The 24,579-nt window shown below is 43.2% G+C and overlaps 3 protein-coding genes across 14 annotated transcripts in view; 2 read left to right on the forward strand and 1 right to left on the reverse strand.

The window, feature by feature from the left end:
- The window catches only part of asap1b (ArfGAP with SH3 domain, ankyrin repeat and PH domain 1b), a 64,032-nt gene extending 55,114 nt beyond the window's left edge, over nucleotides 1-8,918 (forward strand). For 5 of the 10 annotated variants that reach the window (XM_031584145.2, XM_031584144.2, XM_031584142.1 and 2 more), the window contains 9 exons: nucleotides 360-427; nucleotides 1,141-1,248; nucleotides 1,557-1,782; nucleotides 4,725-4,943; nucleotides 6,446-6,524; nucleotides 6,759-6,823; nucleotides 7,206-8,002; nucleotides 8,226-8,348; nucleotides 8,627-8,918. In XM_031584145.2, coding sequence (XP_031440005.1) covers nucleotides 360-427; nucleotides 1,141-1,248; nucleotides 1,557-1,782; nucleotides 4,725-4,943; nucleotides 6,446-6,524; nucleotides 6,759-6,823; nucleotides 7,206-8,002; nucleotides 8,226-8,348; nucleotides 8,627-8,701 — 1,760 coding nt within the window. In that variant the 3' untranslated portion in view covers nucleotides 8,702-8,918. Of the gene's footprint in view, nucleotides 1-359; nucleotides 428-1,140; nucleotides 1,249-1,556; nucleotides 1,783-3,374; nucleotides 3,444-4,724; nucleotides 4,944-6,445; nucleotides 6,525-6,758; nucleotides 6,824-7,205; nucleotides 8,003-8,225; nucleotides 8,349-8,626 lie in introns of all 10 variants that reach the window. The other 5 variants (XM_031584151.2, XM_031584150.2, XM_031584148.1 and 2 more) reach the window with 2 other exon arrangements.
- A 2,329-nt stretch (nucleotides 8,919-11,247) lies between these two features.
- si:dkey-37o8.1 (Elongation factor 1-alpha-like) lies at nucleotides 11,248-13,528 on the reverse strand. The gene is made up of 7 exons (XM_012815093.2): nucleotides 13,300-13,528; nucleotides 13,035-13,214; nucleotides 12,660-12,956; nucleotides 12,432-12,582; nucleotides 12,047-12,303; nucleotides 11,711-11,945; nucleotides 11,248-11,622 (listed from the first exon to the last, which is right to left on the reverse strand). The coding sequence occupies exons 1-7, from the start codon at nucleotides 13,441-13,443 to the stop codon at nucleotides 11,522-11,524; spliced, it is 1,365 nt and encodes a 454-aa protein (XP_012670547.1). The 5' UTR covers nucleotides 13,444-13,528; the 3' UTR covers nucleotides 11,248-11,521.
- A 360-nt stretch (nucleotides 13,529-13,888) lies between these two features.
- Nucleotides 13,889-24,579, forward strand: part of fam49bb (family with sequence similarity 49 member Bb) — a 53,364-nt gene continuing 42,673 nt past the window's right edge. The window contains exon 1 of one of the 3 annotated variants that reach the window (XM_012815098.3): nucleotides 13,889-14,165. The gene's annotated coding sequence lies outside the window, so the exon portion shown is untranslated. Of the gene's footprint in view, nucleotides 14,166-19,807; nucleotides 20,277-20,322; nucleotides 20,974-24,579 lie in introns of those variants that run through there. The other 2 variants (XM_031584163.2, XM_031584164.2) reach the window with 2 other exon arrangements.

Consider the following 24,579-nt stretch of genomic DNA (forward strand, 5'->3'; position numbering starts at 1 on the left):
AACACACACAGTCGTCATACTATCTGTCTTTATACACATGCAATCACAAGACTCCATATCAGAGACTCATATCTCTGTTTCACCCATAACGCTCAAAATCTTTCTCTCTCACTTCTGAGATAAGCAACATGAAACATACCGCACGCAAACAAACACACACACTCACACACACACACACACACACACACACAGTGAGATATTACACATACACCATAACAATATTTCAATCAAAGTGTACTCGTTTCTCAGCTGTGTGACATGAAACACACACTCATACACAGACATAAGCAGTTGCATCCATAGACCTACAGCCCACACATCTTAACAGCTTCCCCTACAATGTCTCCTGTGTCTTCCAGCCAATCAGAATGGAGAGACTGTCCTCGATGTTGCTAGGCGATTGAGGAACAGCCAATGTGAGGAGGCGGTAAGGATCACCTGACCTGGCCTGCTCCCATTTTTCTTTCCTATTTTATTCTTCATTCCATAATTCATTTAACATTTTAACATGAGTCATAGGTGTCTAGATCCTATTGTTAATCCTTTTTTGGGTGATTTAAGTAATGTTGATGTGAATATCAGTTCATGTGTTAACATGTTCAGTGATTGAAAAGACATGCTAGTAAAATCTACAAATCAAACAAATGCACACATTTATGTAATGGCTCCTGTGCATTTAGATTAAAAAAAAAGTGTCCTCAGGCTGTAGTATAACATTTGAACACTTGAGGGCAGCAGCCCGATACTGAATCACCAGTTGCACATCTCTGCTGATGGAAAGAACACTGCAGTCTTTACAACCTCGAGGCTCACTCCAGATACAGATAGCCAAACCCATGGTGTCGGTCAGCCATGATTTACATAGAGAGGTTATCACTCTACTGATACAGAGGAAAAACAGATGGATGCAGAAGCTTTATCACTGGCCCCATGCTAATGTAGACCTGGATCACTTCTCTTCACACATCTCTCTTTAATGCAATCCTCAGAGGGTGAGACTGGGCTGCCCTCAAACCTGTACTCATTCCTCTCTGTGTGTGTGTGTGTGTGTGTGTGTGTGTGTGTGTGTGTGTGTGTGTGTGTGTGTGTGTGTGTGTGTGTGTGTGTGTGTGTGTGTGTGTGTGTGTGTGTGTGTTGCAGCTGGTGCAGGCTGTTGCAGGGAAGTTTAACCAGCACGTTCATGTGGAGTATGAGTGGAACTTGCGTCTGGAGGACCTGGATGAGAGCGATGATGACTTGGATTACAAGGTTTGTTCGTTTGTCAAGCCCTGGCTTTATTTGTAAATCTCACTGAACCCCTTAAATCATTACCCACACTTCAGACCAAATTGCCCCTATCTTTTGTAATGTATTATTTTACCCTATGTATTATTTTACCCTTTTATCCACTGTAAATTCACCCATCACCCGCACATGATGAAGCACACACTGATGCTTTGCAGTTTCCGTTATCTACCTCGGCATACTGGCATACATTACAGCATACTGTTGCATTTATTAACTAGACGTTCATCATTTGACTCTTTGTCTCCCTCTCCTCCTCCATCTCCCTGCAGCCGAGCCCGATAAAAAAGGACCGCTCCCCGCGTCCCCAGAGCTTCTGCCACTCATCCAGCCTCTCCCCCCATGACAAGCTCTCCCTGCCCAGCTTCCTGGGGTCGCGTGACAAGCAGCGCCTCTCCTACAGCGCCTTCACCAATCAGATGTACAGCGCCTCAACTGACGTGCCCTCCTCTCCCGGCACCGATGCCCCACCCCTGCCCCCTAGGAACGCAGGCAAAGGTAGGCGCAGGCACGCCAGCCAACAAGATGCGTCTGACTATAGTGCAGTTAATGTTGTACATTACTAATGGCGAGCATTCAGAAGATGATTTATGGAACCTAATTGTTCAGGCTTCTAAGTATTTTGAGGGAAGAATTAAATTGGGCTGATACTCAGAGAGAGAATTATTTTTCTCTATTATGCAAGACTGGAAACGAGATTTTTTTCTTCCTTATGTAAGATTATTGACTTGGGTTAAAATGGTGTAATTATGGAGGGAGTCTCTTACAGTGCTACAGCCCTAAGCTCTCAGTGGGAAGTGTAGACCTTTTAGTAACTTCTTTGTCCTTCCTATGTCTTTATGTCTTTTCTCTTTCTACTTTCATTTTACACCTCCCCTGATTTCTCACAGACACACAGACACACAGACACACAGACACACAGACACACAGACACACAGACACACAGACACACAGACACACAGACACACAGACACGTATTTGTGTCAATCAGAAAAACAGGAAGCAGGTGTCATAATGTGGGTTTGCACCAGACAACCTCCAGGATGGGTGAAGGTTCCTCTCTATTCCCTCGGCCATGCAAATCCACTGCCAGGCATTCACGCCCAGCAGCCCAGCCGTCAGCCCACAGGCCAAACTGTGTGCAGTAAAACAATCAAAGGCTCCCATAAATGTACTCAGACAAGAGCTTGGTGTTCTCCAGCACTCCCTCCCTCCCTCAATCATTCACACACACACACACACACACACACACACACACACACACACACACACACACACACACACACACACACACACACACACACACACACACACACACATATATATATATATATATATATATATATACACACACACACATATATACACACACACACACACACACACACACACACACACACACAGTGAGTCCATAGACATGCCAGATGAGCAATATCTCTTCATGTGGCAGTGTGTTAAATTGAACGCTGCCTTTGTGCAGCCTGTGATCAGGCTGAACAGTGTTTCTTTATGGGCCGTCGCTTAGAATGAACAGGCCCTTTTCATGTGTCTCTTTCACAATGAGACAGCCCTTGGACACACACACACACACACACACACACACTCTCAAACAAACACCCTTCCGTCCACTCCTTCAACTGCCCTGTTCACTTTTCCTGCAGAGCTTCAACAGTTCATCTCAGACAGACAGCAAAGGCAATGTTTATGAGATGTTATAAGGACTGCCTTCTCTTTCTTTTTGAATTGCTTTCCTTCGCTTCCTCTTTTCCTCTCTCTCTCACTCTCTCTCTCTCTCTCTCTCTCTCTCTCTCTCTCTCAGTTCGACTGAACAGACTCCTTTTCTTACCCCTCTGAGTTCAACAGTTGCTTTCTTGTGTTTGGTGAAGTGTGCAGTATTTCCTTTACTGCGCTGATTCTGTGGCTCAGCGCTGCTCATCCTATGCCTTCCTTGTCTCATCCCGACCTGATTTGTTTGTGTTGGGGTTGGACTAGCCTTTTAATGAATGACATCTGCTCTCCCCTCTCCATCTATTTCTCCTTTTCTGTTTCTTTCTCTCTTTCTCTTTCTTTTCCCCCTCTTCCTCCTGCAGCTCCTTCTCTGGCATTCCTTGGTTCTCATTCGCACTACGCCACTCTGGCGAGCACGCGACAATACATCAGTGAATATCTTTCTTTTTTTTCCGGTTTTGCTTGATATACGTTTCTCGTGCACTACGCCACCTCCGCTGTGTCACCCGCAGTAGAACCCTCGGATTGCATCATGGGTATAAACAGGGTCAAAATGGGCATGGAAGTTGCCTGTGGTACATCCCCATAGCTTGGGAACTCTTTGTGTTCTCTGATTGATTGATTGATTGATTGATTGATTGATTGTGTTTGTTTAAACTGAAAGCTGTCCAGGGGGGTATTCCAAGTACGTGGTTTAGTGACAAACCTAGGTAAGTTAAGTCAGAGGAAGTGGTAAACTTCCTAAAAGAAGAGCCCTATGGCTTTTGTTTTGCTAGGAGAATGAGGCCATAGGGTTCTTCCGTTAAGTGGTTTACCACTTCCTCTGAGTTATCTTACCCAGGTTTGTCACAAAACCATGTACTTGGAATACCCCCCAGGACCCTTTTAGGAAATGGGCCAATTTGTTACTGTACATGCCTCTTTGAGGTGTTCAGTTCCATGTGTTTCCTGTGGCTTTGAACCCCCGTTCCTCAGGCGAGGCTTCATCCTTTGCCGGGGGCGATGAAACACAACTTGCTGTCTCATTTTGACCCATGTTACGGCTCCCTAACCCCACACTGCACGGCACCCCTGCACATCCAGGGCTGAGCTCTCTCTTAGCCTATGCTGTCAGAACAAGGGATCATCACTAAATCACTAAATGAGTATTAAATCAGTCTTACAATGTTCCAGTGATTTAAGGTTAGATAAGGCAAGTTTTAGGTTAAATCTTGTGATCTCAGTGGCGTTCTGTTACTGAGCACTATTTTCCTTTTTTCTAAGTCATGTCTCTGTTTTCCTTGTGCTCATCCTTATATGTTGTCACTGCCAGTATGCTGGTATGAATGTTCAAATCCTCATTGTTTAGCTGTAGTCTGAACACATCTGTTGTGCCATAGGTTAGGAGAATCAGGCCATGAAATCAAGGCCTTCGTATTCTCTCCTTGAACTCCTTCAGATAACCTCTAGATTCTTGTCCTGTCACCCTTCCTCCCTCCTGTTTTCACACTTTGTTATCCCTTCCTCTCCTCTGTCCTCCTCACACCCTTCCTCCTTGTCTCCTTCCTCATCCCAGCCTCCTTCATGTGCAAGCGCCCATTACCAGTACCATGTGTGATTTGACTTAATGCCTAATGCAGCACCCAAGTGCCCAGACCCCCCCCATATACCATATCATGCATGTGTTTGTGTGTGTATGTCATGTTTGTGCTGTGCTTGTGTCACACCTCTAGCCACCCCTCCGTCTGGCCTGTCTCCCTCCACCCTCCCCAATACCACCCAGTCCCCTGGCGGGGGCAGCACTTCTACCCTGTCCAAGAAGAGACCTCCTCCCCCTCCCCCCGGGCACAAGCGTACCCTCTCCGATCCACACACCCCTCTCTCCCACACACCCCTGATCAAAGGTGGACACCCCCAGGGTGAGCCTGTTGGGCTGTCCCCCAGAGAACCAGGTGATGCATCGTCTCTCTCTGATAAGTGTTAATGTACAGGGCCCTAGCTATATTAAGGTTGGTGTTTCAACATTACTCTAGCGCAGACTATTTTTTAAATAAGAATAATTACATTTCACTGGAGGAAGGTAGATGACAAAAAAAATCCTTGGTTAAGTAGTAGAAAAAAGTAAGGCAAGGTAGAACCGCAAAAAAAAAGTGAAAATGTCGCCAACATTTACAGGCTGTGTTGCCGTTTCGAGAGGCATTTTTGTTTGCCCTCTAACTATTGTCAGGAAAGACCATCTTAATCAGGATAAATTTTGTGAAATGTAAAGACCATCTTAATCAGGATACATTTTGTGAAATGTAAAGACCATCTTAATCAAGGCACATTTTGTAAGCTGCATGTTACTCATCATGGTGACATAATGGGTTATGCAACACCATCTCAACTAGCTTGCTAGCCCTGAGGCTAACTATGTCCCTTGCCAAATGTCAGCAAAGCAGAGTCATACACATGAGTCATTTCTGACAAATGACAAATGTTATGTGACTAGTGATTTGTTTAGGTTTTCTCGCCTAATGATAGCTAAACAAAGCTTTTACATTGGTTATTTACATTGGCTAAGCCACAACCCTTAGTTGTAGTTTACCTTTCATGGTTCCTGTGACTGTCCCATTTTTATTTTACATCAAAGTCGAGTCATTGTCGTGTGCTGTCCTCTCCACATGTGCATTAAGCAACCTGTTGGTGTGCCTGTTTTCCAACATTTTTTGTTATGTGTATCGTCGTCCAGATAAATATATTTTTATTTAGGCATAGCACTCCTATTAGACTGATTGGACAGTTATTCAAAGAAGAAGCCTTAAGACTTGGTCTATTTTTAGAAAATCAGAAAGAAATGTACATAATTGCTATCAGCTAACTGACAGCTCAGCCTTGCAACTCCCACCTGTGCCATGACCTTTGACCCTTGCCTTGACACCCATGATGTGCATATAGCCCGCAAAGGCTTCTGGGTAATTAACACCAGTGATTTCCAATCGTGGTCCTGAGGGCTCAATTGGATTTTCAGCTTCAAATGATTGACAGATCTAGTTCTGCTTCATGTAATGTACACTTTAACTTGTCTCTATGACAACTGATTTGAAAACATCCTCAGTCCTGCTGGGACCAGAATTGGAATACTGGTTGTTTTTTTCCACCATGCGTATGTAGTTCTTTGTTTTTACCTCAGTTAACTGCTTATTCAGTATTATGTTACTTACTTATCACGTATTTTTATTTGAAATGTACCCAAACTAACTCCAAGCACATTCAAAACACTCAAATATAACTTTTAAGTAAGGCACTAGCAGGTTAATGGCTAATGGCAGGGTAATGGCTAAAGTAATTCACAACACACACACACACACACACACACACACACACACACACACACACACACCAAGTATAGAAAGGTTTCCACTATGACTGCAGCCATCTCCAAAGACGATTCCTAACAGTATTTTACTTACAGGGAGTGACTCTACACCACCACCTATCAGTAAAATGTCACCTCTCTCAAACAAGTTTGAGGGCATTCCACAGGAGCAAAGGTAAAGTACTGTGTTTTCAAGAAGAGGTACAGATATGTGGAAAAAAAAACATTTCTCTTCCTCTTGAGTCCAATTAAACAAATTCCATCAACATGTCTAAAATCATAATAAAAATAACAGTTAATTGTAACAAGATGAATTCCATGTTTCTGCAAGCCTTTGATTACAGATAGAATGCTCATAGTATTGTGCTGGTAACATTAGTCGTCAACCAACCCTCCTGTTGTTTCTTAGCACTACGTCTTGCCACACAAAGTCTACACTTGGCCCAAGGGTTCTTCCCAAACTACCTCAGAAAGGTAAGCCCCAAGAGCCCGTGAAATCATATTTTAAGCTTCCCTTAAGCTTACCGGAATAGAAGTGAGAGAAAAAAAATCTAAGAACTTGAAAGTCACCAAAATGTAACTGAGGCACTGGTCTGTCAAGGGAATTTCTGTAAGCAGTTGTGATAAATGGCAAACGCTTGAGTCAGTGTATGTCTCTCTCGTCTTGCTCCTTCAATTCCAGTAGGCCTTGCTTCTAGCCATAAGAGAGCATCAATCCAGAGTTCAACATTTAAAATGAGAATGTGAGAGAAAAATGGAAGTGTAGAACACTGATTTGCCTAGCCATGCATGCACAAGCGGTTACCTGCTTCAAGGGGGAAGAACTTGACATAATCTCATCTTTTTTACTCTACAGTGGCACTGCGAAAGATTGACACCATCCACCACATGTCTGTGGACAAGACCAACCAGCCTCATGAAGTCTTTCAAAAGTCTCCTGAAATCTTTCAAAAGTCTCCTGAAGTCTTTACAAAATCTCCTGAAGTCTTTCCAAAATCTCCCGAGGTCTTTCAAAAATCTCCCGAAGTCTTTCAAAAATCTCCTGAAGTCTTTCCAAAATCTCCCGAGGTCTTTCAAAAATCTCCCGAAGTCTTTCAAAAATCTCCTGAAGTCTTTCAAAAATCTCCTGAAGTCTTTCAAAAAGCTCCTGAAGTCTTTCAAAAATCTCCTGAGGTCTTTCAGAAGTCACCGGACGTGTTCCACAAGTCTCCGGAGGTATTCCCGAAATCGCCACAGGCACCCGAGCCACCCCACAAGGTTGCGTTACCTGACAAGCCACACCTGAGTGACCTTCCTCCCAAGCCGCAGTCAGCAGACCTACCCCCGAAGCCTGGGGAACTGCCCCCAAAACCGCATCTATCCGACTTGCCCCCCAAGCCCAACTTAGGAGATCTGCCACCCAAACCCCAGCTGAAGGATCTACCCCCCAAACCTCAGCTTGGGGATCATTCCCCAAGGCCTGGGCCAGTGGAGCACCCCCACAAGCCACCTCCCGGGGAGATTGCCCCAAAGCCGCAGCCGCCCGACACACCAGCAGCTAATCAGCGTGGAGATAAATCACCGCACCCCACCCAGCCCTCCAGCGAGGACACCAATGGGAGTCCAGTGTCAGCTCCAGAGACGCCTGTCCCGTTGCCGAGAAAGATCAATATGGTGAGTCGATGTGGAGTCTTCTAGACCTGATATTGGTAACTTCAGTGAAAGTTCAGACAGGCCATAGTCTTGTTTGTAGAAAAGTTCACATAGACCATACCATGACCTTCGGAACACATAATAATTAATTTCTTGTTGTGGTTGCATCCACGGAGTTGTATTTGGTCAAACATGTGTTTGTCCCTGCTGATGTCCTTTTTGTTTTTTGTTTGTTTTGATGCAGGCAAAGGCAAAAACTCGAAGGGTGAAGACCATCTACGACTGCCAAGCAGATAACGAGGATGAGCTGACCTTTGTGGAGGGTGAGGTCATTATTGTGACAGGAGAGGAGGACCAGGAGTGGTGGGTAAGTACATCTCCCTTGTCTGTTTCTTACAGCAGCACACTCTAACAAGCCCCCCCCCCCCCCTCCCATCACATGGGCTACCTGTTATGGATCCCTCTGGACTCCATAAAACATGTATTATGGTTGGCTGGACTTCATAGTCAGTACACTCGGCTCCTTTGGAGAGCATTTATGGAGCGGTTTTATGGGGTGTGATTGTGAGAGACATTGTAGATATTTGCTAATATTTACTAATTGGTAATATTTGCACTTGCTAATTTTGCCTTCTTGCTTTTTAGATTGGGCACATTGAAGGGTTCCCGGACAGGAAGGGAGTGTTTCCCATGTCCTTCGTCCACATCCTATCTGACTGACACCCAGACGATGTCGACCACCCCTAAAGGCCCCTCCCTCCACAAGCCTGGGTCTTTCCACCCCACACTTTGGTCACAGAGGGCAACACTGTAAATAGCTGCTGAAGCGAGCATCACGATCAAACCGATATGGAATACACCAAGATAAACCCGGAACACCCTGCCCTCTGTTCACTCTCGCTCACAAATTGGTGAAACTACTCCCCCCCCCCCCCCTGTACAAGATAAGGAGCCCATGCTGCATCTCCAGTACTGGAGGTCTGGTGTGTGTAAATGTAGTCTGTGGACAAAGCTTGTCTGCTAATAAACAGTGTTTTCATTCCACTCCTCCTACTGTCTACAACAGCAGGTTGACTAGCCGGCCAAGCCCTCCGATCCCAGCACTTACCACACCAATTTTGCTTGTACGGTTACCGAGTGTGTGTATATATTATGAATGTACATATATAGGTGAGTGTGAACACGTGTGTGAGCGTGTGTGAGCGTGTGTGTGTGTGTGTGTGTGTGTGTGTGTGTGTGTGTGTGTGTGTGTGTGTGTGTGTGTGTGTGTGTGTGTGTGTGTGTGTGTGTGTGTTTGTATGTGTATATACTTGCCTGTGTTCGTGTATTGGGAGAAAAAAAAAGTGCATAATGAATTCATGTTCTTTGCCCTTCCTCTTACCACTTATGTGGGGCCAGTGTGGTTCTGACGGGTATGTGTGCAGTATTAGTTTGAACTGGATCTTCTGTTTGCTGTGACGGGAGGCGATCCGATCAGTATGAACAATGAACGCCCACTTTGCCTGCCCCTGCAATGGCCTACTGGTCTAGTGGGACTCGCTGGCCTTGAGGATCATAGTGTTTTTGTTTCTGTTTGTTAGTTTTGATTTCAGATGAAGCATCTCTCTTAACTTTACCACTATAGCACGTCCATGGATGAGATGTATGTTCATTATGTGTGTTTGTAGTTCTCGCTTGCTTTGTGTGTTTAAAAATAAATAAAAAAAGGTAATAATGATTCTGTGACAGCCACAGACTACAGTACTGGAAAACAATTGGGAAAAAGAACCTGTGAAGCCTCAAAGTGCAGGCTAACTACAGACACCAGCAGCACGCACACACTCTGACCCAGATGCTGTTTTTCTAGTGGGCCCCGTGAAGTATTTCAGTGTATACACACAGCTCTGGGGTCAGTCCAGTTATCTCTCCCACTCACTCACCGTTTCTGGAATGGTCTCTCTCTCCTTGTTCATGCTACGTTTCACACTGTACTTTCCAGCCAGTTTCAAGCATTTATCTCTGAAAAGATTTGACTTCAACTATAGAAGGTAGGCCAGGCAAGCATACATTTGCCTTGCTTTCTCTATCAGTGTTCTTAAGAGTGTCAAGTGTTTGAGTGAGTGGTCAAGTGCAAACATTTTTGCACTACTGACTATTTGTGAAGGAGTTTACATAGTTACATTGGGAGCTCACTGGCAATATAACATGACACCCCTAATCGTATTTTTTGTCGTATTTTATTAGGAGTGTTTTATCAAGGGTCACATTTTTAGGGTCTTACAGGGCCAGACATCACGGTCACTACAAGAGTACACGTTGAGGCCATTTTGGTAGTGGATGGGGATGCAGCGCATGACTGATGATCCGGAACCCATAGAATAATGAACAGTCTGTACAAAAGCTATGCTGCATCTCATGTTCATTTTTAGCGATCCAGTTTAAAAAAAAAAAATGTATCAAGTCAAATGATTTCTACCCTATTTAATCAAGATTACATGGCTGTTCTCAGCAATATACATCATATGGATCATGAATATGATCGTGACTAAAAAAAGTCTGTATAATTGAAACCCTGGAGGTAAGATACAATACTCCAAAGGAACAGATGACGTACTTCATGTACTAGAAAAATCATTGTGGAACAAAACAATTACACTTTGCAAATGCAGAATAGTAATTGTACACCTAAAAAGGAATGACATTCTGGTTAAACATATGCAGTAAAAACCCTCCCACCATATAAGTCTTCAGTGTTATGGCTTCTTAACATATAAAAGTGTAAAGGACAGTTTTGTTGTGACCCTCATTGCTCCTCCCTTCCCTAAAAAAAAAATATTGGGGTTGATTTGCACCTCCAAGTTGAGACCAGACAAGTGAGGTTAATACCCACCTGCTGATCTAAATGGCAAGGAACTTGTTTGTGCCAATGTCAGCTTGGAGGAGTTAAGAAATTGAAGTGCAATAGTAGCACAGTTTAACTGGTCATTTCCATCCCAAAGTACATAGTATATATATCCAAGAAACATTCTTGCATTTCACTTTGGGAGGCGATGGCACTGCCATTCCTATGCGTTTTGTTTGCTGTAAAACTGGATTTAATGTTTCAGTTCTGTTTTGACTTTCAATCTCTATCCATACTTTGACTGCAGGACCATGTCTGATACCCAAGCAGGTGAATTGATATTATACTGATTAAAGACTTTGTTGTAACTATTTTAGTTTCCATGGTATTTTCTGTGTGTCGGACTATAGGAAAATAGTACACAGGCACACACACAACATGCAACTTCAAAACAGAAATTTTATTGCACTCAACTTACAGTTGGTTTCAAGTCAGACAATTTCAATTATATTAGTAATTTACTAATGAGACAACTTATTCCACAACTTCCTTGTGGTACTACTTTAAATCTAAAGTAAAATAGATCTTTTACATCTTCACAAAATAAGGATAGAAATAAAACACTTCATTGTACAACTAAAATTTAACAGTTATATTAACATACATACCGAAGTGCTGGTAAACATGAGGGAAAAAAAAAAAAAAAAAAACTTAAACCTTTACACTTTCTGTGCCTTCCTTGGGTTTAAGTCAGCCTTCTCCACAGACTTGATAACACCAACAGCCACAGTCTGTTTCAGGTCCCTGCAGGCAAACCGACCTAAGGGGCAGGAATAAGACTAGACGTCAGCGAATTGGTTTCGGACCATAAAGACAACTACAGAGGGTGAATGAAACGTCAAGCTCACCTAAAGCTGGAAACTGAAAGAAGCTCTCCACACACATGGGCCTGTTGGGGACCAGCTTGATTGTGGCGGCGTCCCCAGACCTCAGCTGCTGTGGCCGGTCCTCGATCTTATTGCCAGTGCGACGGTCCAGCTTGTCTTGGAGCTCAGAGAAGCGGCAGGTGACGTGTGCCGTGTGACAGTCCAGCACGGGAGAGTAGCCAGCCTGGATTTTCCCTGGATGGTTCAGGATGATGACCTATGGAGGATAAATGTAAACCCATTTTAGAGGGTACTGCCAAGGACATGGTCACTTAACGGGTTGCTACGAAATGTAGCAGATAGGATTGAGGCATTTACCTGAGCAACAAAGCTGTTGATTTCCGAAGGAGGGTCGTGCTGGGCATTGCCAGCCACGTCTCCCCGGCGGAGGTTCTTTGACGAAACGTTACGGATGTTGAAGCCCACGTTGTGGCCCGGAAGAGCAGTCTGCAACCCCTGGTGGTGCATCTCGATGGATTTGACTTCACCGGTCATCCTGGCAGGTGAAAAGCTCAACACCATCCCAGGCTTCAGCACACCGGTCACAATCTTGCCCACTGGGACTGTACCAACACCTAAGGGCAGAGTTATCCACATTTTAAGGTTTGGCTAAAGATACTCAAATGTGCAGTTTATCCAAGACTCATTGGCCTTGTTAACATGGAAGGAGTCAACTTAATTTCTGGACATGTCCAACACTTGCCTCCAATCTTGTACACGTCTTGCAGGGGCAAGCGTAAGGGTTTGCTTGCCGTGCGCACAGGAGGCTGAATGGAGTCAAGGACCTCCAGGAGAGTTTTGCCATTTGCGGTGCCCTGTTTACTCTTCACCTTCCATCCTTTGAACCAAGCCATCTGAGTGGGGAAAGGACGTTTAAATCAGTTGATAAACAAATGCAGCAAAATAAATATAACCCTTTTTACAAACCTACCTTCTGAGATGGCGCAATCAGGTTCTCCCCACTCCAACCAGAGATGGGCACAAAAGGCACAGAGGTCGGGTCGTATCCAATCTTCTTGGTAAAGTTGGTTACAGTTTTAGCCACCTCTTCGAAACGCTTTTGACTGAACGGCGGCTCAGTTACGTCCATTTTATTCACGCAGACAATGAGTTGTTTGACGCCGAGTGTATAGGCCAGCAGCGCGTGTTCTCTTGTTTGACCATTGCGCGAGATTCCAGCTTCGAATTCCCCTTTGGCAGCAGACACCATCAGAAGAGCGACATCAGCCTAAGATATGGTTGGAAATAGATACAAGTGAACAAAGCTTAAGTGCAGTTACCACCGTCCAAAAGGGTTACTTCTTACCTGCGAGGTTCCGGTGATCATATTCTTGATGAAGTCCCGGTGTCCCGGTGCGTCAATTATCGTAATGGTATATTTGAGTGTGTTGAATTTTAGAAGGGAAATATCAATAGTAATGCCCCGTTCCCTTTCGGCTTTAAGTTTGTCTAGAATCCAGGCATATTTGAATGACGCCTTGCCCATCTGAAAAAAAAATTAAATATCTTGAGATTGAGATAAATTTGGAACATTGGCTAGCACGATTACACAAATAGAATAGAAGACAAACCTCAGCAGCCGCTTTCTCATACTTTTCGATGGTTCTAGGATCAACACCGCCGCATTTGTACACGAGGTGGCCTGTGGTGGTAGATTTTCCGCTGTCAACATGGCCAATTATGGCCAAGTTGATATGCATACGCTCTTTTCCCATTGTAACCAAGTAAATGCTCTGACAGAACTTACATGTAACTAACGTAGGCTGTAGTTTGCAATGACTGTGAAACGCTGATATCTTTCCACTGTGCAATTGATGCTTTTATCTCCCAGTCCAGTGGGCGTTGATTGTTTAATGGAATACAGGTGTGTCACTCTTTGGACGTATTCACTAGCTAATTAATTGAATGTGAGGCATCTGGTGACATTTGAGAACTGTCAGAACTTTCATAGGCTCATACACACAACAAGTTTATATCATTGTTATTTCAACTGACATGGTAGCCTTGAGCCAATGCCACCGTCTGCATGAGAAGCAGCATAGTGGTGGCTTGCTTTGTAAAAAACATTTGTAGCTGACATTTTATTTGTCTAACGGGTTTTCACAAGTCCCTCAGGTGTGTCGCTCTTGAGCAAGGAAAACCAATACATTGCCTCTGGCTATGCATTTAATTGTATTGCGCTCGACACACAAATTAACATAATATTAGAGGGGGAATCTGTGACGTTACAAGAGTCCCTTGGTCCTACATGATTAAACAAAAACGGTTCCTTTTTATTCATCGAAAAGCAGAGGAAAAACAGTGTAGGTCTGAACCTGTGCTGAGCACAATGACGTTTCTCTAACCCGGAAATAGCAAACAGCTGAACGAAGTAATCGCTCTCCCTGAGCTTAGCGTGGTACATGGAAACCTGGTTTACATCGTTTCTACAGTAAAGGTAGGTCATATTCTGTCAATTCCCATGCCTAGCCCAGAATGTGGATGGACTTAGTGGAGTTGGATTCGACAAGTAATTTGTAATGTTTGGAAATGTTTAATGAAAATGCAACAGTCGATGAAGGTAGCATGTGACAGAGCGGTTTGGATTAGCGTACTGATAGAATGAAAATGTATTAGTCGCATAGTTTTAGTGTTGCGCAAAATCGGTGTTGTGAAGTCTCATGACTAAGACTGGAAACATATTGTTTTTATTATTATTTTACCCCACGTATTGTCATGTGTCAAACAAGACGATGCCCAAATAACAATAGCTTATTTCGGCACACATGGCTTATAAAGCGCTTCTATGCTAGCGGTTAATGGGCTACTACATAAGCCACAAATGAACTGTGCAACAACTGTTCCAATTACAGTTGGTTTATTGTTCTTGGGTGCAACGGAACATTCAACAATGATCACAACAGGAATATGTTGGGGCTGTTAGTTTGGTGCTACTTTTCTGTAGGTCTCACACCCTGTTGTCACAATGTAACACTAGGCAGGGCATACGGAAGCCGCTACACCGCTGACCGCTAGCCTCGCAATTGTCAGAGGTGACAGACGGAAATACATAAATTAAGATCTTGGTCTTGGTTAGCGACGTCCGCATTAGTGTTGAATAGATGTTCTTCCCTGTGCGTTACTCTACATATATCGTATGAAGTTAACAAGCTAACGTTACATGAGGAAACTACCGTTTGGCAATCAGTGGTAGTCATTTCCTCTTCTGTCTCGGCACTGAAAAAATGTACTGTCTTGATTTTAGCCCGTTATGGAATGACATCGAAAACTTATAAGACTCCTAGAACAATTGCATGAATACCGTGGGTTGATTCAGTTTCCATGTACACCCGATGAAAAGACACGCAGTCGATTCAACGTGAGACGCTGTCGAAGATAACATATGCTTATTTTAATTGCAAGGCCAATTTATCAGATGGTTGTCACGTTCTGCAGAAACGCATTGCACAGTTTGGGAGTCGGTCGTGGGCTGGAAGTGCACGGTTATCGTCATCCATCTTTATAATGGGGGACACAAATTCTATCTCCACGTTCCCAGGGGATGCATATAGCCTACTTTGCTACAAGTCCTGCCCTGTATGATCTGAATTTCATTTACATGTCCAGATCATTTCACATGGTTCGCTGGAATCTGTGCCACGAATGACTCCTGGGATTGTTCTGCTCATTGCCTCACTCCAGCTCGTTGTAAGGCATATGCAAGTGGTCTGAAAGTCGAACTAACCGCGTTCAGGAAGCCAAGCATTGGTATAGGTAATGCAACGCAGGCGTAACTATCCACGCCATAGCCTGGATAAGGGATCTCCTATCTCAAAGAAACGTTAGAGTCAGTAATGGCCAGCATGCACTATTGATCTCGATTCCGGGCCATCTGGGACTGTACAGTACAAATGGAGTAGCGGGGGAGGGGTCAGTTGGATCTGAACGTGTTGTGTATATGCTTATTGTATGTAAACAGGTATAATTCAGCCAACACCTGCCCTGCCCTGGACCTGAGTTGTGATATTATGGTGGAGTAGCAGTTCAGCAACATGATGCCTGAATGATTGTTTGACAACACTTGACCTGGATGCCTTCTAGGGCTAAAGAATGCCACAGCAGTTTATCCCTGCAGAAAGGTGGCCAGTATATTCTTTCTAACATACCTGAGTGCATGAGCCTTTCTCAGGCAGTGTCATGGAAAATTGTCCTTTTACAAAGGGAACATCTGATTGACTGAAAAATGTGGTTATCATTTCTGAGAGAATCCTGTCTTCTCTTCAATCTTATCATGAAGTGAAATTGCTGCACATTTCTTTGTGTTGTATTTCCTAAATGATGAGATGAGTGTAGTCAGCAGTCTGCCTTATGTCCTCCCTGTTTTCATTTTTGCAGCTAGTGCGCTAACTAATTAAAGCTGATCTGATATCCCTGATATCCCATGCTACCGCAGGACTCCATGCTTTTTGCTAGCTTGAGTGCTCAGAAGTGACCTTTGCCCCAGCGATCCAGCCAATCACAGCAAACTGGCTGTGCCTGCATGGGCAACCATGTAGGTCAAACAGCGGAAATGGGTTTTCAGCTGAATGGACACAGATGTTGTTAAAGACCACACACTGTTTAGTGGTGCGTTGCGGTGGGCAGGTGTTAATGATTTTTGTGTCATCCAGCTGGGCAGTCACTGAGAGTCACTGCCAGTTACATGCTGAGGTGTACATGTACGTGTCCCTGTTTGAAAGAGTGTATGTTTTGTGTTGCACATAGCATTTTTCTGCTCACTGGTAGCCGACACTGCATCATTAGTGACTTCAGGTCTTGCAAGCACAGGATTGGATTGTTTTTAATTGATGTTCTGTGCCTGAGAACCACCGTAGACAGACCTAGAGTATCAAGGCAAAACACAGACACGGAGAATGTTGACATGGGGTGCATGTGTATGAGGGGGAGAGAGGTTGAAGTATTTTTTGGTGAGAAGATTTCTGACCATGAATTAAAGTGCTGCTTTGAAATACACAGGCTGTTAGTTGTCTATCTTAACTAATGTGCAATCTGTTTCAACTTTTAACAAGGTAATTTAAAGACAGAAGTGTGATGGCTGGGGTCAAATGGCATTTTCACGAAAGAAAGTTAATCCAACTTTGAAACAGTAACCCATGTAAAGAGATTAGGTTGATGCAGCATAACTATTGAAGGCCTGTTTTGTGCATGGTGAAATGTGTAGTTGTGTTCTGAGATATCAGCTTTGCCCATATCAGTGTGCGAGCTATGGGAGGATGATAACCTATGCAAAACCAAGTTTGAAAGCTCTGACGCCATCGACCCTACTTGGGTGACGAAATGTTTGTTTGTGTATCCAGGTTACCGTATGACTACATGTTAAGTGTCTTTCAATCACTTTCATTTTTTTGAGAATTGAAGTTGCTGGCGTCAGCGTGGAATGTATGAGCTGTAAACCTAGCTATTTTCTGCCCCACTCCCCTGAACGCGCCCTCACGGCTTGGCCTGTTGAGGGTCAGCGCAATAGTAGTCAGTATTATTAATGAATGAAGTAGTTGTATTGAAGCATGTGAAGTAGTTATATTTCACTGTTTAATCTAACTCGTATGTTCACCTTGACGTTTTCTGGGAAGTACAGTGACTTGAAGCGGTTGTAAGTAGTCATGTGATGGCTGTTCGCATCACGATTTATTTGTGTCGGTGTGAGTATTTGTTTGTAAGTATGTGTTGTGTGAAAACCATAGTAAGTTGTTTTTCCGTCATTTCCTGCAGAACGCATTTGGGGTCAATTTTGCATATGAATAGGTGAATTCAGGCTTCCCCCTCAAATACACAACAATCCAAAACACGCATAACCTCTAACGCACCAATGTAATTTTGTTGAACATAGGTGCAGGCTACAGAAATATGTTAATAGACCAAAGCAAACTACAAAGCTGAAAGACGTTTCAGTCTCTTTTTTTCATCCAATTAAACTGAACATGCTATACCAACTATTGGTATGTGTCTGAATTTTTTTCCACGTGTATTATCTTTGGCACCATCAAACTGAACGTTAAAACACGTCTTGAAATGTCAGGAATGCGCACCTCACCCCGTAAGTGTCAGGGACTATTTGCTTTTTTTCTTTGAAGAATGTAGCAAAAAAAGACCCCAGTACAAACTTCCCTGGTTGGCTAAAGCACATTAATCATCAAATGAAGGTCAGTTGAATGGGAATGGGGGTGACAGAGAAAAGGCTGAACTCCCTGTCAGCTTTAGTTCTAAAGGGCTCTACAACTGTACATGCCTGTTCATGTTCACCTGTTACAGCAACAGTAGGCTTCCTGCCCAGGAGTACATGCTTATGGCCTAGAGGGTATAGAACCTGGTAAGCCACAGCATGTTTGATCCTTCAGTTTAAAAGCTAACAACTTAATAACTGATGTGTCTCATAAATAGGGTCACCAGCACTCAAGGACTGGCCTGGAGTCTCCAGGAATTTTAGTACTTCTACTTCATACAAAAGTGTCATATTATAAGGAATGTAACTTTTAAGGTGTAAAGTAAGAGATTTTGTGTTGTAGTGCTTATCAGGGTGTGTGACCCACATTGAATATGCAGTCTCTAGGATTGCTCTTAGCTACAGATGGCAAATATAGGGTATGGCTTTACTGTTAGATGGAGCTCATAACATAGCACATTTTTATGAGAGTAAGTCTGACTTAAAATAATAAGTTGAGGGGGTAAAATACCTAGTCATTCTGAATGGCATGATATGTTGCTCAAATATCTGACTTAAGCAGCCGACTGATAATTCTGTTTGTTGCCTCAGACGGACTTAAAGCACAGCCTTCCTGTATGGGTGCATGAATTGGAGCACAATCTGTCATTTAGTTTGTAAGCCACTTTGTTGGTTTTATGTACATACTCTCTCTCTCTTGTGTCTCTCATTCTGTCCCTTAGACAAACAAAGGTTTGCAAAGTAGGTGGTACGTGGTTCTATGTATAATATGTCTAGCATGTATTACCCACCCCTCGTATGTCTTACCTTTATAATACACTTCTCAAAGGAGTCCTTACAATAGAAGTGGTGATGGTAACTTGGAGCCAAGCAGTACCTTATTACGCTATCCCAGAAGAGGTGTAACTGAGTCTGAGGTGTATCTTTAGCGTTGACACGGAAACGTGCTACATGTCTTTTTCATGGACACTCGCCTCTTCAAAGAGCACAGCTCTATAAATAAACCAGGTCGCTGTTTATTTTAGATAAAAGCATACTCATAATAACCCTGAACTTCCTGCAGAAAGGTCAGCATTGCATCCCTATGTTTAGATGATATACAGTATCGCCGTGGATGTGGAGATATGCATTTATTTTTCTTTATGTAACCGATCCCTCGCTCGTGTTGGTGTGCATCGGCGTGCCAACCCGTGTGACTCTTTCCCTCTCACCTTCCCACACACTTCCTGCGCGAGTGGCGCCGAGAGCAGGGTTTCCGACGCAGATGATCTGACAAGTAGCCGTGCTTGAGGACCAAACGGAACCCATCTGCTGCGTGGTCCATGCCCAGTCCACTCCCAGACACTGCGGAGGCACCCTGAAGCCACCCCACTGAGCCCCATCAGCAACACTTGTGATTTGAGATCCTGTTTCTATTCAGAGAGAAAACCCCCTTATGAAAACGCTTCAGTTTCAGTTTTCAGTATTTGATACAGTATTCAGAGATGGATATCGCCAGTCTTACTAATGTCAAATTTGAGAGTATATGCCACGCATGCTGTGGAAATGGTTTGGTAAATCATATATGAATATATATATCAATGAAAACACAGTATGTGTATACGTTTTCTTTGTGAGGTCAATGTGCTTGTTTAATTTCACACTGACTAAATAAAAGGAAGTAAGATGGAAGGTGAACAATGGATATAGAGCATCAGTAAATACTTGAAACTGGATGGAAGGAATCTAAAATATGCACACAGATTTTCTTTCTTCATATTTGATATTATAGAGTTATGGCCTTTTCCATGTCTAACAAAACATACAGAAGCCTCCATAGGGAGGTTCTGTCAATTCTTTTGATAAAAGGAAAGGAGGTCTTTCATTTTCCCCTACCAAAGCCTTCCTGATCGTGACTTCAGGTTAATGGGAAGGCGCTACCATGGAAACTGGTTTAATTGTGATAATGGTTGAGGCAACTGTTTGGGACCATAGATGTTGACTGTGTGCCACATGAAGAAAGCAAGGCAGCCCTTTCTCCCACTGAAATCGACATCTTTGTGCCGTATGCTATGTTGCATTTTAACTGTACCCAACCCTATTAGTTTCATGACTGTACTTGAAGAAGGAGTTTGGGATGAATCACATGCATTCTCTTTTTTTCTGAGGTCAGCACTGGGCAGCCCAGACCCCCAGATGGCAGGAAACGGAAACCTGAGGCAGACGTGTTTGGCTGCTTTCTCTATTTGCCTCAGCGTTCAGTCTCAGGCTACATTACACTTACGTAGGCAGTATGTAGGGCTGATGCTAAAGGGGCTTTTAGACCTGATTTGCAACATTCTTTTGAGGTGTCAAAGCATCAGTGAAAAGGTGAGATTTAAGACAGATAGTTTGGTAAATATATGTAGCTAATACTTCTTTGCTGCTTCTTGTTGAAACATTTCTTGCCCCTGTCTTTCTACTGCTCTCTGTTTCTTTATATTCCTCTCTTTGTAATTAATGTCAACAGAGTCATTTGTTTTTTGTGTGTTAGGTGTGAAGTGCTTACATGAAGACATACAGCTTCTGTTCTATCCATAAGTCTAATGTTGAAAAGGTTTTCAGCAGATTTTACTCAGAGAATAGTAACTTGTGTGTTTGTGTGGCTCACAGTGCTAGTTATCAAAGTTATGTATCTGGACAGTCACTGGTGGGTTAAGGTGAATTGCTTTCTTTCTGAGCCTGTTGAATTGTTTTCATTAATAGACCCCTTTCTTTCAGAATATTTGCACCAACTATCTTATGAGTCACCTACTTTATTGTTTTCAAGACCATAGATGTTCTTGTGGTCTCAAATGCCCACCACATCCTGCAGTGTCTTAGTCACTCAGACTCTCCCGAACCTGCTGCACACATCATCAGGCTATAAACCAGGGCCTTAGATCAGAGCCTGCATAGAGAGCACTCCGCCTGGATGAGCAAGGTAATGGTTATGCACCAGAGAAGGCTACATAGAGATGCACACGAAATCCAACTGCAAGGACAGTGAGAGAAACGCTTTGAAGGATTATGAATTATTTCAAGGCCTGTAAGTAAAATACGTTTTTTCTCTAAACGGTGATGTTGTTCTCTAAAACGTGAGAATGCAGTAGGAAACGGCCGAGTTTCCACATCCTCACAGAACAGACCGTGTTGTTTTTCAGTGTTTGAGTGGTGGTGGGCTCACTATTGAAAGGAAACTCTGTGGTTGTATGACTTGAGTGAGGGATAATGGCTTGTTTGACCAGGTCAAGTTCTAAGGCTCACTTTATTGTCACATGATGAAGTATAAGATGATAAATGACTTATCTTTTATTTCTGAGCAAACAGATTGTCATATGAAGTCTCTCTGTAGAGTAGTGTTGACCAGCTGAATGAGGGGTAGGCTCAGATGAATTATTTTGCTCCTGCAAGGCTAATAGGCTAACCAGTGTGTTATTGCTGTAAGTCAGCAGCCCTTGGAGCAGTGGTGTGGGGATTAGAGGTGTCCCGTTATACTAAATTAATGGATGAGACGGAGGTAAAGAACACACACACTACAACTAACCTTCTTAAACCTCATCTGTCTAATTTGTTCTTTTTGTTTGAATAGTTTTGGTATTTGGAATTATTATTATTGTTGTTATTATTATTATTAATTTATCGTTTTAAATTTAAATGTATATTTAATTTGATACTTTTGTTGTGTGTGATGTTTTCTAATATTGTATGTTGCTTTGGACAAAAGTGTCTCCTAAATACCTTAAAGGAGAAATATGTAGCACCAAGTAGGACACCAAGCATTTAAACATGTCACAAACTGTGACAATGGCAAGCGAAGACAAGTCCTACACTATAAGTAGATCAGCTATTGTATACATCAACAGTGTTTCTATTGTTTGCAAATTATAAACCAGCTGATATGGATTTTTTTATGGTCTGTCAGTGTTGGCTAGATGCATGGCTGGCTTTCCGCGTTGTACTTTGTACTTTGTAAGCCTGTTATCCCGAAAACAAATGCTCCAAAAATAGTACACACTGGAGTTGAAGTTACCTCTTTCTAGACCCCGATAATAATGACATACTACTCAATTTAACAGATAATTTATAAAAAGTTTCACATCTATTTCGGAGTAGTAGCCTGCTGTTCTTCCTTGTTGCACCCTGATGCAGTTTTCAGTTATGAAATGCCCTCACCAGTGTCAAGTGAAGCCTGTGAGGGCTGGTCAAGTGCCGCTGATATGAGAGGCAGAGGGAGCGGAGAGGATGAGCTAGAGAGAGGAGGAGGAGAATAAGAAGAAGAGAGTGCAGGTCCTAGTAGTACAAGAGGCAAAGGATCTAAAGGAAGAGCAACAGAGAGGAGAGAGTGTGCAGGTTCTGCATACCCTTCAAGTTAATATGACTGAAATCTGTGAAGTGAGTAATTGAAATCTGTGAAAATCCGTGAGCCATCCCCACCACCCACACATACACACAAAAGTGTGCAAGCACGTGCAAGCATACTGTTACATTTGTGAGGCATTTCGTAAACAGGTCTGGTTTTCATCGTCTCATTTCCAGACAAACACACTTTCATATTCTCAATTCACCATTTGATTATCAGGCCTTGGTTTGGTGTCCTTCTATTACAGTGGTTCCCAAACTTTTTACAGTCCCGTACCCCTTCAGACCTTCAATCTCCAGCTACGTGCTTCAAGCTCCCCCCCCGTTGGAAAAAAAAAAGTTTTCCTTTTCACCTTTTAGGTGAATTCCGTTTTTTTTCCGTTTTGCCTCATTTCACCATGTTCACCATGAGGTAGATTGATGGCTTAAAATGAGTGAATAATATGTGCCACAAGTGACCCAAACCTTCTAATGTTTGCCAGCCATCAACAGAACAGAAGACTAAAAAAAACATTATTTGCAGGCGATTGGGTGAGCGAATTAATTTTACAGGCCGTTGGACAGGGGGGCGTGGCCAGAGCGGAGTTCAGCACAGACGTGACATTTTCTTAGTTTTTTAATGAATGCTTGTTCATCATTGCGATCGTTGTTGTGTTTATTAGAAAGAAATACAGCCTTGCAGGGCAAAATACAAGGGAATTTGGGCGATTTTGATGCACAAAATGATGTTTCCGTCTGAAAGTTGCAATTCTGTTTCAAAGGGTAATTCCGTCCGTTTTCCGTTATCGCGGACATTTTCTCCCCGCGTACCCCCTGAACCACTTCGCGTAGTCCAGTCCAGTTTGGGAACCGATGTTCTATTACATCTTAACTGAGTGTATGAATGGACAGACAGACATCTCCTGACCCTCTTGTTATACTAAACGCTGCTTGTTTGACCAGGTCAAGTTCTAAGCCTCACTTTATTGTCACATGATGAAGTATAAGATGATAAATGACTGTTATCTTTTATTCCTGAGCAAACAGATTGTCATATGAAGTCTCTCTGTAGAGTATTGTTGACCAGCTGAATGAGGGGTAGGCTCAGATGAATTATTTAGCCCCTGCAAGGCTAATAGGCTAACTAGTGTGTTATTGCTGTAAATCAGCAGCCCTTGGAGCAGTGGTGTGGGGATTATAGCGGCCAGATTCACCTAAATAGCACTACAGACAAAGCACTTAATCTGCTACTCTCTACAGATCTGAAGAGAGCCAACCTTTCGCTTTGGCTTCGATCCGTCCTGAAACCACAATCTATACATTCGGCATAACCCGTGTGTGCCACATTCCTTCGCCAGCAAAAGGGCCAACCCTCACCACAGTTAATAAGATAAGAGCCATTTAGGGCTGGTGGGCTTATGTAAGCGACTCTATTTAGAATGTCAGTCGGCCCCCGCTGCGAATGCAAGCGTGAGTCAGTTCGCTCGCTGCCTCCGCTTTTGAAGCTCGAGCAGCCAGGGGCCCGATGGTGTTGCCGTGGTAATGTGAGATGAGAGTACTGTGGTTTGTTTTCTGTCGATGTGCCCATCCTCTTTGGAGTTAAGGGCTCCATCAATTTTCCATAGCCTTCATAATCGATGAGTTCACCTCTTGGTGATAATGTGTTTTATTGAATGATATAGTGCCCAGTACGACTGCAATGTGCATCCCAGCTTTGGCTCCTGGTTGTCTCTAATGCACAGAAGTATTGACCAATGTGCAGGAACAGTTTCCTGGCATTTGCTTCAAACTTTCCAGTGTTTCCTACAATAGGAACCCTGCTGGTCTGTGAGTCATGTTAGTTGTTTCAGTTCTCATTTTTTTATATGACTACTGTATGTTTTTATTACATTCATTTAATTTGCTGTTGTGTAGGGAAGTCCATAGTTAAACAAAGTACCGAAAGAGCCTTGTTTCATCTACAACTCAGGTCCTTTATGTGTTCTGCCTTGCATAGACTTGTGGTTGATATTGTTCAGTGTTCACGTGCATATGGAAACCCAATACCCATCAATCTGTAACTCTGCATAGAGTATTGTAACAATAATGGAACTTTGTCAGAATTCTCTTCTTTAAAGAATTTCAAACGTCCTTTCTTGCTCCTTTTCTATTGAAATTAAGCAGCTGCTCCAGAGAACTGGAAGAAAAAACTCAAGCAACACTAAGCATGTCCTAATGCGTTAACCCTCAGGCACGTCAAAGATTTTTCCTGAGAGCGCTCCAGTCAAAGTGGACCTGCCAGATGCCGTGAGAACCATTGGCCGACAAAGAAAAA

This window comes from Clupea harengus, chromosome 17 (genome assembly GCF_900700415.2).
Source record: "Clupea harengus chromosome 17, Ch_v2.0.2, whole genome shotgun sequence".
NCBI classification, from domain to species: Eukaryota; Metazoa; Chordata; class Actinopteri; order Clupeiformes; family Clupeidae; genus Clupea; species Clupea harengus.

Excerpts from the sequence above, each read along its gene's own strand:
- si:dkey-37o8.1 (XM_012815093.2), bottom strand. The coding sequence starts at position 13,443 with ATGGGAAAAGAGCGTATGCATATCAACTTGGCCATAATTGGCCATGTT. Across the intron at positions 12,583-12,659 it reads TGATTGCGCCATCTCAGAAG|ATGGCTTGGTTCAAAGGATG; the intron begins GTAGGTTTGTAA and ends TTCCCCACTCAG. Across the intron at positions 12,304-12,431 it reads AGACGTGTACAAGATTGGAG|GTGTTGGTACAGTCCCAGTG; the intron begins GCAAGTGTTGGA and ends CTCTGCCCTTAG.